The sequence below is a fragment of the Mercenaria mercenaria genome, chromosome 17, assembly GCF_021730395.1.
Source record: "Mercenaria mercenaria strain notata chromosome 17, MADL_Memer_1, whole genome shotgun sequence".
Taxonomy (NCBI): Eukaryota; Metazoa; Mollusca; class Bivalvia; order Venerida; family Veneridae; genus Mercenaria; species Mercenaria mercenaria.
Window position 1 is genome coordinate 52,308,360 of NC_069377.1, and position 18,349 is coordinate 52,326,708.

General features: G+C 36.0%; 1 protein-coding gene across 7 annotated transcripts in view; it reads right to left on the reverse strand.

The window, feature by feature from the left end:
- The window catches only part of LOC123537491 (APOBEC1 complementation factor-like), a 78,258-nt gene that overhangs the window by 11,949 nt on the left and 47,960 nt on the right, over positions 1–18,349 (reverse strand). For 5 of the 7 annotated variants that reach the window (XR_008368039.1, XM_053528168.1, XM_053528167.1 and 2 more), the window contains 4 exons: positions 16,954–17,043; positions 9,832–9,939; positions 9,101–9,227; positions 4,660–4,797 (listed from right to left, as the gene is read on the reverse strand). Coding sequence is in view for 6 of the 7 variants with exons in the window: in XM_053528168.1 (XP_053384143.1) it covers positions 4,660–4,797; positions 9,101–9,227; positions 9,832–9,939; positions 16,954–17,043 (463 nt within the window). In the remaining variant the exon portion in view is untranslated. The remainder of the gene's footprint in view (positions 1–4,659; positions 4,798–9,100; positions 9,228–9,831; positions 9,940–16,953; positions 17,044–18,349) is intronic. The other 2 variants (XM_053528169.1, XM_053528170.1) reach the window with 2 other exon arrangements.

Sequence of the window (18,349 nt, forward strand, 5' to 3'; positions counted from 1 at the left end):
TGCAATGCGTTTTTTTACGCAACATGCACATTTTATACTACATTTCCGATCAAAATGGGATTATTCTGCTCGAAAGATTTGAGATTAAGGAAAATAAGGACTTTTCCAGCAAACTCAAGCACTTCTTAAGTACTTTTCATTTTCCAGTGGAAATTCAAGTACTTTCAAGGACTATTTTTAAGTACTTTTCATGCAACAGCTCCAAATTCAAGTACTTTTCAAGGCTGTGCGAACCCTGAAAGTTCAGGTGAGCTAGTGACAATTTGCTCTTGGTACCATTTGAACAGCTTATTTGAGCTCTTTCAAATTTTTGCTAGCTCTGATTGCTGAAAGAAGCAAAACACTACTTCTGAGTGTATTCGATTCGAAATCTGTGACTTGCTAGCCAGTTCTCTAAAATGTTTTACGGCTAAAACAATCTTTGAAATGTTCAAGATAAAACACATTTTACGCTGAAATTTAAAAAAAACAACAACACTGAAATATAGGGCTGGGTACCACCTTGAAAAAAATACCGCGGTATGCCACGGTTTTTTCCTAATTACCGCGGTATATACCACAGTATACCATCATCTTTATCGTAAGACTTACAGCAATGGCAGTGGTCATAAAAATATTGAAAAACTCTCAGAAATACTTAATTTATTATGAGCAACAACGAAGACTAGTTACTTGACTAGAATTAAAGAAAAAAAGTACACTGGAATATTAACTTGACTAATGACTAGTTAGATTAATGACCCTTAGTATTTTTTACCAGCGTGTATTCATCGGAAGACGCCATATTGCCTCTAGGGAAGCACTGGGTCACATGTATATAGGTCGCGCTTGTTTGAAGTTCGATTCGTGCACCCGTTTGATAAATCAGTAACGTTTATGAAGGCTTCATCAGATTGTTTTCAAACAAAAAAAAATAAATTTCGACTGAACATTTTCCATACTATTTATTTCTTTTTTAATACGTGCAAATACATACTGGGATATTTTAAACTATCATCATTTAAACAAGAAGTCGGGACTCGCCGAATTTACCAGACTCAAAGTAAAAACAAGTGCGCCCATGACGTCATCCATCTATACGGAATAATCTGGAGGTTTTTGAAGTTTTGATTGGGGATCACGCGGTCGATCATACATGTTCAGTTGCACCATTGGGTGGTTATTTTTGGAAACTAATAATAGTAGCATGGAAATTCCAGAGATATAAATCGGAAAATCATGCATGGTGTCAATTGCTGTTACGGAAGGCTACATAGACAAACTATATTAAAAATAAACAGAGGTGGGGATAATGTTGATAAAATACCGGTATTCCCCGATGGTACCGCGGTATCGTACCACGGGAAGATGGTACCACCGTTACCGGTATACCGGTAATACCGCGCACCTCTACTGAAATAGTTTCTTGATAACAAATAAATGTTTGTTTGTTTGTTTGTTTTGGGTTTAACGCCGTTTTTCAACAGTATTTCAGTCATGTAACGGCGGGCAGTTAACCTAACCAGTGTTCCTGGATTCTGTACGGGCCAGTACAAATCTGTTCTCCGCAAGTAACTGCCAACTTCCCCACATGAATCAGAGGTGGAAGACTAATGATTTCAGACACAATGTCTTTTATCAAATAGTCACGGATCACATATGCCCCGCCTGAGGATCGAACTCGCGACCCAGCGATCCGTAGACAAACGCTCTACCTACTGAGCTAAGTGGGCGGGTACTGTAAAATAAGATCAATGTGCACAATATGAGGCACTGGTAAAAATCATGTTTAAACACAGAGTTTGAAATGTTTGCAAGTAAGAAAAATTTCAACTGTACTGGCAATTTTGTCCAATTGTTTTTTATAGAAATTTCCTGTCTGTTTTTGTTGTTGTTTGCCAACACTTCACAGTGTTGCATGAAATTAGATTGTTTAAACAAGAGTGCCAGAATGTCACAATATACGCCCGTCACAGCAAATTTCTTTACACTAGCACCTGTATTTGCAAATGGAATTTTAATTTTGTAGTTGTTTACAATGTTTTTTTTAGAAATTATTGTAATTCTTTTATTTTTCTAAGTCCACAAAAAAAATCCTTACCAGGTAGAGATACCTTAAAATACACCCAAAATTTGGAAGTATCAATGTTGTACCACAGAAAAGTGGTCTTGGTTTTTCCCTACGGTCAATTATAAAAAAGTTACAATGTAAGTTATTTATAGTAACAACTAAGGGAAGTTAATCTTTAAAGAGAGAAAAAAAAAAAAAATTGCAAGTCCATACAAAAATCCTTACCAGGTAGAGATAGCTCAAAATACACCTCAGAATGGATGTAACATGCATGTTGTACTACAGAAAAGTGGTCTCGATTTTTCCCTACGACTAGTAATGAAAAAGTTACAATATAAGCTATTTATAGTAACAACAAAGGGAAGTAATTCAAAAGAAGGGACCAGTGCATCTCCATCTCATGATGGTGTACAATTGTGCCAAGTTACATCAAAATCCCTCCTTGCATGAAGAAGAAATGCTCCGGACAAAGTCATTCTTGTATCTGACCTTTGGCCTCTAAGTGTGACCTTGACCTTAGACCTAGGGACCTGGTTCTTGAGCATGACACTCCGTCTCATGCTTGTGAACATTTGTGCCAAGTTATATTAAAATCCCTCCATGCATGAAGAAGAAATGCTCCGGACAAAGTTTTCATTCTTGTATCCTTGACCTCTAAGTGTGACCTTGACCTTAAATCTAGGGACCTGGTTCTTGCGCATGACACTCAGTCTCATGATGGTGAACAACTGTGCCAAGCTACATCAAAATCCTTCCATGCATGAAGAAGATATGCTCCGGACAAAGTCATTCTTGAATTTTTCATTCTTGTATCCTTTGACCTCTAAGTGTGACCTTGACCTTAGAACTAGGGACCTGGTTCTTGCGCATGACACTCCGTCTCATGATGGTGAACAATTGTGCCAAGCTACATCAAAATCCTTCCATGCATAAAGAAGATATGCTCCGGACAAAGTTTTCATTCTTGTATCCTTGACCTCTAAGTGTGACCTTGACCTTAGCCCTAGTTCTTGCGCATGACACTCCGTCTCATGATGGTGAACAACTGTGCCAAGTTTCATCAAAATCCCTCCATGCATGAAGAAGATATGCCCCGGACAAAGTCTGTGGACGCCGCCCGCCCACCAGGGGCGTTCCCATAATACGTCCCATTTTTCAAACAGGCGTATAAAAAAAAATGTAGATAAAATATCTTTATCTTTTTAAAATCTGCAACTAGTCTACAGGGTACATCCACTGTAAAAACATCATCAGTTAAAGCATACGGTGTAAAAACGCCATCAATAAAATTTCATTATTTACAGCATATCAGAAATGAAAGTTGTAGAAATGAAAATTGAAGTCATTTGCCCCCAGCAACCGCCTTTTCAAATATACTTATAACATGCTTGTGCACAAAAGCAAGAGATGATGAAACTGTCCAAATGAAAACTGTTATAACAAGCTTGTGCATAAATGCAAGAGAGGATAAATCTGTCCAAACAAAAACTGTTATAACGAGTTGTTACATGGTTCATTGTCGAGTCATGGGTTTTCCTTGAGTCATGGGCAACATAAATTAAGCTCAATTTTTAGAAATAAAATAAATGCACTTCCATTTGTTTTTGTCAGAAAATGGTAGTTACAATAAAATCAATTATGCTAAGCGAAAATCAGTGTTATTTAACTAAAACAAGACCTATCACCAATGGTGATGAATACCCCCAGACAGCAGCTTATTGTCAGAGGAACCAGGGTATTGAAAATGTGATACATTGCATTTGTATATTGTACTGGGAGTAAATGTACAAAGTTGCACAAACTAGAAATGTGTCCATGAGACACAGATGCCCCCACTACATGACAAAGGACACAGATCAACTTTGGGAAAACAATACGCGTGACAAAACATTAAAATGACAATTTTTTCCTAAGTCAGGGACCATAACTCCTACAATACTGAATGAATCCATGAGCCTTTGGCTCAAGCGAGCTAAAAAGTAGGTCAGTAGGTCAAGGGATCATGTAATCACTAAGGGTCATCAACTAGTTATACTTAACAGCATATGAAATATGTTAGAAAATTATTGGTCTTTTCCAATGTAACTCTATTCATATTTGAAACAAATAAAGGGCCATAACACCAAAAATCATTAAATGGAGTGTGCTTTGCACATGCACAACTACACTTGATACTGATGATAAAAATATGTTTGATAAAAGTCTGGCATACAATGACTAGGCTTGGTACTGATAATAATTACATGGTTTGATGGACCTAGTGACTTTGTTGTGGGCTCTGCATGTCATATTGATCCAAGTGTTATGGAAATGTACAAAGCATTTAAGGTTTGGAGCAGACTAAAGATGATGAAACATACAGACAGACATGTGTGACTCAAATATTGCCCAAATTTGGAGTAGAATAAACTAAAGAACTAATCATTAGTAGGCTTATAATCTTTATCAGTGTTTACATTTTATCCATCATAAATATTCCCTAGGGACCTATTCATTAGGTTCTAACAAAATGAAATTCTTTCAAAACAGAACAGATTTATTCAGTTTATCAGTTTTAACATTCATCAAAAAGCAACAAATGTTCTACTGCCTTATATCTCAGTACTTACTTTGATGTGGTGGTGGTGGTGGCATTTTCAGCATTTGGTTAGCAAATGCGACATCCTGAGGGGAAGGGGCTGGGACCCCACTTGGCATAGGTACAGACATTGGAATGGTTATAGGCCTGCCTGTGAAGAGCTCAGCACCTAGCAAAGACAGAGTAACATAGCATAGATAGATCACTAGCTTCTACTAACTTTACACAGTTCAAAGTAGCACTGATTATAATGTTAATATATATTTAAAACTAAAAGGCATACCTGTAAAATGAAATACTGCCTCTACCATGTTCATCATCACAGCATAAAACTTGCTGTAATTAATACCTACTACAAGTATTCATTTTGTTTTCAAGGAGGAAATTTTCTACATTTAATCCATTTCCAGACTGAAAACGTCTGGCTAAGGATCAAGAGAAATAAATTTGGCAACATAAAGTATCAAAAGATAAACAGGAAGATATAATCAATCAGAAAAAAGGAATGTATTTAGATTTTCTGGAACTGTTTAGTTATAATTACAACTCGATGGTTTATGTTATAAGGGATTACAAATAACATGGCTAATTTGAAAACAAAAAAGTGGAGGAAAGAACCAAAAGTTTAGAAAGAAAGTATCAAGATGACAGCTTGAATGCACCAAGATCCTAAAGAAATAATGCAGTTGAAGCATTCACCTCCATCCTGCACTGCATCCAGCTATTTCAATTACCTTATATTCACCCATTAAAATGCTTCTTACAAGATGTAGAATAATCTCATGCTGTTCATCAGCATTTATGTCCTTACATCTCTATCAAACTTCATCAACATCTTCCTTTACATTTATCAAATTTTCACAACCGTCTTTCTTAAATTCCCTATCTAAATAATATATATTTAAAACAATTACAAAAAAACTTTCAGCCCTACATGTGGGAACCATGTTACACACTTTATTTTTTAAGTATATAATACAGTGCAAATTCAAGATATTTTACAAACTTTTTATCACAAGAATTTTCATGCCCAAAGATAACTTATAATGCAGGGGCGTAAAAATTCCACTTGCCTGCTAGCATTGATGAGTTAAAGTTAGAACAGGACGAGTGAACCTTGCTGTATACTCAAGTGATCGAGCAAGTGCTTTTTATGTCATAACTTTACCAAAATTCAACAAAAAATGTTCTGAATTACTTCGTAAAAAACAATGACAATCTAGTAGACTCTTTAAAATTCAATCGCACAGCAATAATAATTCACAGGTGCGTGCCAGACTGTGATTATTATTACCATTGATGCAATCATTACAGTAAAAACATGTACCCTAAGCCAGTCATAAAAGGTATTTTATCCGAGATAATATTATGCTATCATATTCACCATTTATTTTCCAGAACTTTGTAAAAGCATGACTTTAACGTCCAAACAAACACCGTAGTTTGTTTGGAAAGCGACCAGGTGGTGCAGATGAAAAACAAGAGGACCATGATGGTCCTGAATCGCTCACCTATCCCCAAATGACCCAGTGTTCAACTGAGTATGACGTCGTTATTTCTATTATTTGACATAGTGACCTAGTTTTTGAGCACATGTGACCTAGATATCATCAAGATAAAAAATTCTGACCAATTTTCATGAAGATCCATTGAAAAATATGGCCTCTAGAGAGGTCACAAGGTTTTTCTATTATTTGACCTAATGACCTAGTTTTTGAAGGCACGTGACCCACTTTTAAACTTGACCTAGATATCATCAAGGTGAACATTCTCACCAATTTTCATGAAGATCTCGTGAAAAATATGGCCTCTAGAGAGGTCACAAGGTTTTTCTATTTTTCGACCTACTGACCAAGTTTTTGACCGCACATGACCCAGTTACGAACCTGACCTAGATATCATCAAGCTGAACATTCTCACCAATTTTCATGAAGATCCACTGAGAAATATGGCCTCTAGAGAGGTCACAAGGTTTTTTCTATTTTTAGACCTACTGACCTAGTTTTTGACCCCACATGACCCAGTTTCGAATTTGACTTAGATATCATCAAGATGAACATTCTGACCAATATTCATGAAGATCTCATGAAAAATATGGCCTCTAGAGAGGTCACAAGGTTTTTCTATTTTTAGATCTACTGACCTAGTTTTTAAACCCACGTGACCCAGTTTCAAACTTGACCTAGATATCTTCAAGGTAAACATTCTGACCAATTTTCATGAAAATCCATTGAAAAATATGGCCTCTAGAGAGGTCACAAGGTTTTCCTATTTTTAGACCTACTGACCTAGTTTTTGACGCACGTGACCCAGTTTCGAACTTGACCTAGATATCATCAAGGTGAACATTCTGACCAATTTTCATGAAAATCCATTGAGAAATATGGCCTCTAGAGTGGTCACAAGGTTTTTCTATTTTTAGACTACTGACCTAGTTTTTGACCCACATCACCCAGTTTCGAACTTGACCTAGATATCATCAAGGTAAACATTCTGACCAATATTCATGAAGATCTCATGAAAAATATGGCCTCTACAGAGGTCACAAGGTTTTTCTATTTTTAGATCTACTGACCTAGTTTTTAACCCCACGTGACCCAGTTTCGAACTTGACCTAGATATCATCAAGCTGAACATTCTCACCAATTTTCATGAAGATCCATTGAGAAATATGGCCTCTAGAGAGGTCACAAGGTTTTTTCTATTTTTAGACCTACTGACCTAGTTTTTGATCCCACATGACCCAGTTTCGAATTTGATTTAGATATCATCAAGATGAACATTCTGACCAATATTCATGAAGATCTCATGAAAAATATGGCCTCTAGAGAGGTCACAAGGTTTTTCTATTTTTAGATCTACTGACCTAGTTTTTGATGGCACGTGACCCAGTTTCGAACTTCACCTAGATATCATCAAGATGAACATTCTCACCAATTTTCATGAAGATCAATTGAGAAATATGGTCTCTAGAGAGGTCACAAGGTTTTTCTATTTTTAGACCTAATGACCTAGTTTTTGACCCTAAGTGACCCAGTTTCGAACTTGACCTAGATATCATCAAGATAAACATTCTGACTAATATTCATGAAGATCTCATAAAAAATATGGCCTCTAGAGAGGTCACAAGGTTTTTCTATTTTTAGACCTACTGACCTAGTTTTTGACCCCACGTGACCCAGTTTCGAACTTGACCTAGATATCATCAAGGTGAACATTCTGACCAATTTTCATGAAGATCTTTTGAAATATATGGCCTCTAGAGAGGTCACAAGGTTTTTCTATTTTTAGACCTACTGACCTAGTTTTTGATGGCACGTGACCCAGTTTCAAACTTGACCTAGATATCATCAAGATGAACATTCTGACCAACTTTCATAAAGATCCCATGAAAAATGTGACCTCTAGAGTGGTCACAAGCAAAAGTTTACGGACGCACGGACGACGGATGACGGACACCGCGCGATCACAAAAGCTCACCTTGTCACTTTGTGACAGGTGAGCTAAAAATGGGAGAAAGAAAAAGAAAAACATCTTGCAGAGGAAAGAAAATTTAAGCAAAGTGAATATGATTAACGAAAAGAAAACATAGTGAACAAGAAAGTATTATTTGTCTACTGTGTGTTATATTTTCATATGCGACGATGCTCCAGAGTGGGCCCTGCATATTAACGGAAGAAGAAGAAGATATTTGCAATATGTTTGTAGTTCATAATTCTTCTTTCATAAGACTGACAGTATTAAAAAGTCATCCAGATAGTTGTAATTTTATTGGGGTAACTGTTCACTAAGCGCGAGTAGTTTTACTGGCTAATTCTTATAAACACATGAACAAGCTAACACACACACACTTTTGCATATCAAACAACCATTCTAATGAACACATACACACGCAAACACTTCTGCATATACTCAAAACAACCTTTTTGAACACATACACAAGCAAACAACTATTTCGATGACTGCCAGGCTCATTACAAGCAGCTGTGCAAACAAAATGAACAAGAATAAATTCTCTGAACTGCAATTTTCTTCAATGCTTGTAAGCAAGTGAAACTAGTGTTCAGAATGAATGAAGCGTAGCAATACGTACACTGTCAAGCTTAATTAATCCATGCATATATATATAAATCATGAAAATGTGTGCTTGCTAAAATTTTGCGCTGTACATACTCTTTATAACTTCATAAATTTTCAAAGCATTTTAAGCAAAAATGATTATGTAAATGCTGTATATATTTACATGAAAATTTTCAAACAAAAGCACTTCCAACGGAGCGGATTAGCATAAGTACATATGTTGTATTTTCTTGAATATTAAAACCTTCCCTCATTTCTCCTCTCAATATATAACTGTCCCTGTAACAATTATTTCCTCTCTGTCTTCAAATGTGCTCAGCCACATGTTAAGTAGGCTCTACTTTCAAGCAAAGGAAGACATAGAACATAATTACACAAGCTACGTTTCTAACCTTCTGTTGGTATACCAAGCTGCTGAAGAACAAATTCTGCAGCATAATTCTTCGCCTCGTCCACAGTCCTACTTAATTTATTTGGCTGAAAGGGTCCACTGTTAGCAGTTAAAGCAGGAATCGCAACCTGTAATATAGTCCTAACTGTAAGCATGTAACTAAGAATTTTTATTTATCATCATCATTAGGTTTGCTTCATCTAACTTTTATTTAACAAGAAAATATCAGTAAAACTGGCGGATGCTTTCTGAAGTATGATTATTATTGTATAATAAACTCACAAATCTGGAATTTATAAACTGGGCACATACCACATCTTGGTACAGGTGCAAGTAATTGTTTGAGAAAAAGCAAACACCATGGCTGCAGATATGCGAATCTCCCATATTGATTTTGAATAATCAAAAGGCAGTAATGTGGTGAAAATTAACAGGACCAGAACATTAATATGCACAGCTCCTCTTAAGACTGAAGCTTCCTATGAAGTTTCACTGTATTCCAGTCAGTGGTTGCTGAGAAATACTATGGCAATGAATTGCGAGACGGATGGAAGAAAGAAATGGCCGCTATATACTTCCTCAAGTTGTCAGCATAAAAACTGGCTCCAAAAAACTTTCTTCTACCTACCCTTTATCATACATATTTGCCTGTTAGAAAAAGTTTAATACAGTACTCAGGCACAATATTTCATTTTTCTTAACTATGTTGCCATTACAAATATTTCACTGTACCTTGTACAAGAAAAGCTGGACATCACCACCCCCGTCTCTACCCATGGTCGAGTGTAGCTGGTAGTTTGGAGATCCCCATCCATTCTTCTGACACACTTCTTCTAGAATCTACGAGTCAAAGAAAATGATTATACATATAACTAAATACTTTCAGCATCTATAAGACATCACAAAGAAATCTAGTACAAAATTTAGTCCATAAAACCTTTCTTTGTTATACATATTAAAGAAATAAATAAAAGTGCGAACAAAAAACAACCCACTATCCATAAATATATATCTGCACCACATAGGAGCCAGTATCAATTTTTTTGTTAGGCTGGTATTGTGGGGTGGGGGAGGGGGGCGGGGAGGAATGGCCCACATATATTTAATAACAAGCAAAGGCTGGAAATGGAAAGTATATACTACATTACAATACTTATTCTAATGTAACAAACATTTTGTTTTGGGTTTAACACTGTTTTTCAACAGTATTTCACCAATGTAATATTATGGTGGGCAGTTTACCAAACCAGTGTTCCTGGAGTCTGTACTAGTACAAACCTGTTCTCCGCAAGTAACTGTCAACTTCTCTTCATTAGAGGTGAAGGACGAATGATTTCAGACACATTGTCCTTTATCAAATCTTCACGGAGAACATATGCCTTGCCTGGAAATCGAACTCACGACCCCGGGATCCGTAGATCTGCCCTCTCCCAATTGAGCTAAGTGGACTGGTAATGTATTACATACAGATCATTTTCCCCATAGAGGTTGAAACTAGTCATTGTGCTGAACTAAATGCAACATAATATAAGGCAAAGGATTCTAGACAAAGGAGTTGGTCTGCTGGAAACACTATAAGCAAAAGATAAAATAACTACAAAAGCGATGGAGTAGGAATACTGCACAGTTGTTTGAACAAGTGTGTTATTTATACCAATATTCCAAATCATGGAACATAAAAATGTAAATTAGGGAAATAAAGATTTAATATGTATCATTGTGACTGGATATGGGGATAAGCCACTTAAACTGACATATATATACAAGCTATTTTTTTTTCATACACTGACCAACTTATATAAACTAGTTATTAATTATCAATTCTTTAGTATATCTGCTTGGCCAAATTACCTAGCCATCATAAAACTAAGCTTCCTAAAAAACAAGTGAAGTGACCGAGTACTGCAGTGTCAATACAGAAGTCCCCGACCGGTGAAAGTCTTTGTAGTGTTTGCCCTTTTTGGCAACAGTGTTATGACTAAAAATGCTTCAATATAGTAGCTAAGAAACAAAAACTATTTTTACTTATATTTTAATAGTGCCCTTGATCTACAAGCATAGATCATGTACGTGACACATTGTCTCTTCGTGTGAAACATTTGTGTGCAGTACTAAGACATTCCATCAATGCACATAAAAGTTATGGAGTGGAAACAATTCTACTTGACCTTCAATAGTGACCTTGACCTTTGACCAACAACCATGGGTCATGTGCAAGACACATAGTGTAATCATGTGGAACATTTCTGTGTAGTAATAAAAAAAAAAACCTGCAATGAATATAAAAGTCATGGAGTGGAAACAAATTTTTACTTGACCTTGAACAGTGAACTTGACATTTAACTGACAAGTATAGATCATGTGTTCACATTGTCTATAATCATGGGGAACATAATTATGTGTGTAGCACTAGGATAATCCATCAATGCATACAAAAGGTATGGAGCGAAAACAATTTTTACTTGACCTTCCAATAGTGACCTTGACCTTTTACCTACAAGCAAAAGTCATGTACATGCATAATCTACATACTGCCCTCTATTCACATACAAAGATTTATGAACGTAGTTTGAATACTTTTGAGTAATTGCAGGATCCAGATTTGTGGACGGACAGACAGACTGACAGACGGAGGGCTTTCATATAGTCCCCTCTGGTGTTCCACCGATAAGGGACTAATAATTCTCAACGAAACTATATAGTAAATTACATTCATTCAGTTTGCAGAAATATAGGCAAATACTTTATAGCAGTACTAGCCAAGGCTCCAACATTTACAGATCTTTCAAACACAGAACAATACCACTGAAAAGGCCATCAGCCACGACTCTGGATGGCCTTTTTCCCTGCTATAATAGTGGCCCACACTTGTAAATTTATCATTTTCTCAAATTTCAGAGGAAAAACATATTACAAATCAGGGCTTTTTCCACCTGTCTCATGGGGCCGGCCCCATTCTCAATGCCAAATATGCTCCATTTTTCCCAATCTGGAGCAAAAAATTCCCAATCTAAAGAAAAAATTCCCAATTGAAATCAATTATTTTTTGTTATTCAAAGTAAGTTTTGTTTGCCAAGGAAAACAAACAAAATGTTGGAAAATTTACCAACTCGTTTCTATTTTTAGTAGGCCTAACATGACCGCCTGCAACCTCGGCAAAAATTAAAACAAGATTTTGCTAAACAAGAGGGTCATGATGACCCTGAATCGCTTACCTGAGTATATTGAACCACATGTTTCAAATGGCAAACTGATGCTAAAATATTTGAAAGTACATCAGTAGGTCACATTAACTTTATGGTCACTGAAAGACAGTTTACAAATTGGTGTGCAAAACTGTACATGCCATCCAAATTTCAAGGCTGGATTTTAAACTAGAGTGGTCACAAGCAAAAGTTTCACATGGACACACGGACAACGTAGACCTACTGACCTAGTTTTTGACTGCAGTTGACCCAGTTTCAAACTTGACCTAGATATCATCAAGATGAATATTCAGACCAACTTTCATACAGATCTCATGAAAAATATCGCCTCTAGAGAGGTCACAAGGTTTTTCTATTATTTGACCTAATGACCTAGTTTTTGAAGGCACGTGACCCAGTTTCGAACTTGACCTAGATATCATCAAAGTGAACATTCTGACTAATTTTCATGAAGATCCATTGAAAAATATGGACTCTAGAGAAGTCGCAAGGTTTTTCTATTTTTAAACCTACTGACCTAGTTTTTGACCGACAGTGACCCAGTTTCGAACTTGACCTAGATATCATCAAGGTGAAAATTCTGACCAATTTTCATGGAGATCCATTGAAGATATGGCCTCTAGGGAGGTCACAAGGATTTTCTATTTTTAGACCTACTGACCTAGTTTTTGATGGCATGTGATTCAGTTTCAAAACTGACCTAGATATCATCAAGGTAAACATTCTGACCAATTTTCATGAAGATTCATTGAAAAATATGGCCTCTAGGGAGGTAACAAGGATTTTATATTTTTAGACCTACTGACCTAGTTTTGGACCGCACACGACCAAGTTTCAAACCTGACCTAGATATAATCAAGATGAACATTCTGACCAACTTTCATACAGATCAAATGAAAAATGCGACCTCTAGAGTGGTCACAAGCAAAAGTTTAAGGACGCACGCACACACGCAAGCACGGACGACGGACGCCGCACGATCACAAAAGCTCACAGGTCTTGTCACTTTGTGACAGGTGAGCTAAAAACTGTATGATTTGTAAGCAAAAACCTCTCAAAATGCATAAACATCAATATTTATTAAATAAAGTACCCAAAACATTTTGACAGATATAGTTCTTACACCATTAAAATCAATTGTCACATATTTTCGCAACCCAGTTCCAGTTTTTTTTACTCGAACATACCACTTTGCCACTCTACTTTTTGGAGAATTCAATTATAATTGTGAAGAAATCAAATTGTAAACAAAGGTTCAAACATGACAAATGAAGAGTTACCGTACTTAATTTTTGCAAAATAGAGTACAAATGTATCAGCAACTTGGAAAACAATCCTGAAAAAATAAATTCTCAAAATTTCACATGGGGATAATTATATTTAAATTTGTAATTCATTTGGATGTCTTCCAGTAAAACTTGAAACTGAAGTTTTGAACTAATACTAGAGCTGCTTTTAAGAAAAGTGCATGTCTCCCACAACTGCCTAATCATCTAAATAGTAAGTCAGTCTTTATATATCGCTTACTCACTACAAATACGACTTAGAGTGCAGACAAGAGTAAAAAGGCCAATTTTCGGTAATTCAAAGGCCATAACTCCATAGTGCCTGGGCCGATTTGGCTCATTATTGGACTTGCCCTACTTGAGCGTAAAAATTGCACATTCATCAAGCCTAAAGGACTCCTATACTACTCAGAGCGCATGCACATTCCTGGAACCAAAAGGGCTCCTATACTACTTATTTGTAGTATAGGATACCTTTTGGGTGCAGGAATGCACATGCACTCCGAGGGTTTTTCGGTAATGCAAGGGCCATAATTCTGAAGTGCCTGGGCCTATTTGGCTAGTTATCGAACTTGGCCGAGGACTTATGGTCAGACAGTTTGTTCAAGTTTGGTGAAGATCGGATGAGAAATGTTCAACTTAGAATGCGGACAAGCTTTATGACAGACATACAGACACACACACACAAACACAGACAGGAGTAAATCAATATGTCTCCCACACCACTGTGTGGTGGAAGACATAATTATTAAATGTTAAAAACTCTTGATTTGTCGATACATTTTCCCAATTTTGACAATTTACCGCGTTAAAAATTCCCAATTTGACCAGGGGCCTTTTTCCCAAAAACCCTTGAAAAAGCTCTACAAATTCAAGGTAATTTTTGGTATCATTTTCGCAAATTCAGGCAGTTTCCACATTTCCATGCTACACTGACACCGACGCAATTACATTGCAAAATGGAACGAATCAAACTTAGCACTATATGCAGTCTTCCTACATAGTATAGTTCCATCCTGATAATGGAAGTGATTCTTTATCAAACAAGTGTGCAAAATGATGGCTTATAGTAGTCGCAACTTGACCGCGATGGTTGACCTTAGGCTGATTATTCATATCGATTATTTCATTATAGAAATCAAGGGTGCTTAGGTTAGCCGTGTATATTTATATGGAATTAGTTTGTATAAGGTGCAGTTTCAAAGTATATATACTTACATCTGATCAGTTAAAACCTTCAAATGCGCTAATTTATATTTACACAAATTTATATTTCCTTTTTCTCGTGCAGCTCGTGTTTACGTACACTCCTTTTCAATAATAGGTTGTGCCTCATTATGTATTATAATGCAACGGTCAACCATCGGGGTCAAGTTGCGTCCACTATACCATTTAAGGAAAAAGAGACGACATCTAATATCAATACTGCTAAAAGATGGGAAAACACTCATTTCAGTCAGTTTTATGAGCATAAAAAGACTTTGATGTTTTGATGGGTAATCACTTGCTTTAACAGGGTAGAAATTTTGAAAACTCAACATGGACTTGTTTTAAAGATGTAAATGTGGTAGCCTTAGAGCTAGTAACAGCTAGGCAAGTTCTCATTATTTTTAAGTTACCACTTTTGTACATTTAACATTTCATAAACTTTCTAGCAAAGATGAGTCCTAAGATGTAGATGAACTTCTTTATACTTACTGCCAAACCTGTATTAAGGACAACCTCTAAATAAAGACTACAACCAATTATAATCTTCTTCTAAGGGTCAACGTATCTCTTTATGTTTTATCATACACAGTACATTTTTACATGTTAACACTTCTTAATAAGACCACTGTATCATTTGTTCTCGTCAATGTCTCTACAATTAGACTTTATTCATAAATGTCATATTGCTGAATAATAAGACTTAAATTACACAAGTTTGTTTGTTTTTTTTTCACAAAAAAATGCATTCCTGACCTTTCTGCATTACGGCCATAATTATGTGACTTCTCAAAGATTTAAGGTGAATCATTTTAATTAGTGTCTTAAAGTGGTCAACCTAAACAACATGACTTGAGAGAAATCCATACATGAATGCAACAGACAAAGTTTGGCTGAAATCTACCTAGCAGTTCATAAGAAGTTGTTTAAAGGGTTTTCTATTTTTTGCTCTTTCATTAGAACAAACTTGATAGAAATTCACACACAGATGCTACAGATCCTGAGTTTGGTGGAGCTATATCAAAAAGCTCATAAGAAGATTTTCTTTAATATATGTTTTTCTTCAGTAGCCCCTAAATGGGGTCAAGTGGAACAAACCATTTGGACAAAGTTGAGGCAGGTCCATCAAGGATCCTTCTTTGAATGTTTGGTGAAGATACACGAAGAGTTTCATATAGACGATTAAAGCTTTCAATTATAAGCTCTGACAGCTACTTAAAGCAATCATTCAAGTGAAACCATTTGAACAATCTCAAGAGAGGTAAACAAAGATGCTTAACAAATTGAAGACCAGTTTTGGCAAAAAAATATCAAGGGGTTCATGAAAAGAAGTCATATAAAAGTTTTTTCCTAATTTTAGCTCCGGCAGCCCCTAAGTGGTACAGAGCAACCACATAAAACATATTAAAGCGTGATGTTTACTAGGAAGCTGAAGATCAAGATATAAAAGGGGCCTGATATACTTTATATCCCTAGAAACCTTAATCATTTAAAACACAAGGCAATATGGCAACCTAACATATTTAATGACTGTTTTTTATATACATATAAATGCAACATATTTATAAAATTATCACTTTTTCAAAATACAAAATATGGATGTTTTACAACGTATTTTTCCCAGTTGTAAAGAACACAGGCCCATTCCCAAAACAGAGAGAAAAACACCCTGTAAACATTATTTTTTCTTTTTCTTTGGCTTAGCGTCGCAATGACACAATAATAGGTCACAATTATAGCGACTTTCCAGTTTGATGGAGGAGGAAGACCCCTGGGGCCCCTCTGTGCAATATTTCATCTTGAGCATGCATTTGGGTACAATCATCGATCTTCCTTAAGCAAGCCAGATGGCTTCCTCCCATGGCGAATTCAACGCCCCAAGTGAGGCTTGAACCCACATCTGTGAAGGGCAAGTGATTTGAAGTCTGCGATCTTAAGCATTCGGCCATGTAAACTTTGATTCAGATAAGATAAACAGGAGACTAACAATGTATCATGACAAACGTCTACAACTTCAGTTTTCACTAATTTCTAACTACAACTTTTGGTGGAATCTCACATTCCAATATTTCAACAATTCCTAGCATCACATCTAAAGGTTTCTGTCTACAAACATCCACATTTATAAGCATGGGTGACAAAAAGCAAAATACTACCTGTATCGGAGATTTTGAATGTTGTGGTTTTAAAGTGACTGGGTTAGTTGGTGTTAGTTCCATGCCAGGTAGCAGATCATATAAATTAGCCTGTGCAATTTACATATATATATAAATGATATCAAGGTCCAAAATGCACATAATAATTATTGCCCTGAAATAGCTATGAGTGTGGGTGTATGTGTGTGTGTGTGTGTGTTTAGATTTAATGAGTTTTTCAACACCTTTTCAGTCACATAAAGGACGGTGTCTACTTGCAGTAATGAGTACAATGCCCATCATAATAGTGCTGCCTCACTGGAGTATCAGCCTTTAGACAGGTGACACAATACCTCTCCCAGTCACCTGCTACTGACATCAGGATGCCAGTCCGAAACAGCTATGAATATAATGTGGTAATTGCGGGGTAATAATATCTAATAGATACAGAACTACCCATGAATAAGGAAAAATATCAATTAAAAATATTTGAAAATTCTAATCGAAACTTATGTATCAAGAGAAAGATGTACATAGTTTTTAGGAAGATTTAACATGCATTTTGTTTCAATATAATGACCACCTACAATGATTACCCCTTATTAAACTACAGTTAAAGTGGATTACAAATTGTAAATATTTCGGAGCTTTTATTACAAACAAAATTTTCAAATTGACCTTCACAGGGATCGAATTTAACTTTTTTTCCCACTAGCAAATTTTTGCTAGTACCATTTTTTTCTGCTAGCAAAATGATGGGTTCCACTGGCAATTATTTAAAAGCTGTTTACGTGCTAAATTTAAGTTGTTTCCTTGGACTTTTGGCTGAACATTGATGTTTTTAAGTTTTTCTCAGGTCACTGCCCATAGTGTTGCTAGCATTTTCGGTCTCCGCGGGCCTTTTTGCACCAAGAAACATGTTATTTTCATCTCCATTTTCGCAGAACTTTGCAAATTACAGACCAAAATGAAAACAAATATTGCCTAGACGCTTACTTAGATATCGGATAATTACTTTTGTATAAAGCGACAAGCATCTAGAAGCAGTCACGTGATTATCGGTAAATTAACTGCCCCAAAGGAGTTTTTAAAGAGAAAAGGACAGTTTGAGCGAATTCCCTGATTTTCAAACGTGATCGCAAAAATATTCGAGTGCCATGACTTTCTACTCGCATTTTTTTATTCTTACCCGAATTTTGCCAGTTAGCGACCGCTAAATTCGATCCCTGCTTCATGTCAGTCAAATTAATGTATTAATTCAACAAGAGTAAGAAATGTTTTTGTAAGTACCCCTGAAACTAGGAAGAGATCTTTAAATAAAGAAAAAAGAAAAACTTTTATAAAATAAATATCAAGATTAGATTCCTTTTGTATTTTTCATAAAATTTAATCAAAATTTGGTAAGAATAAATATTTA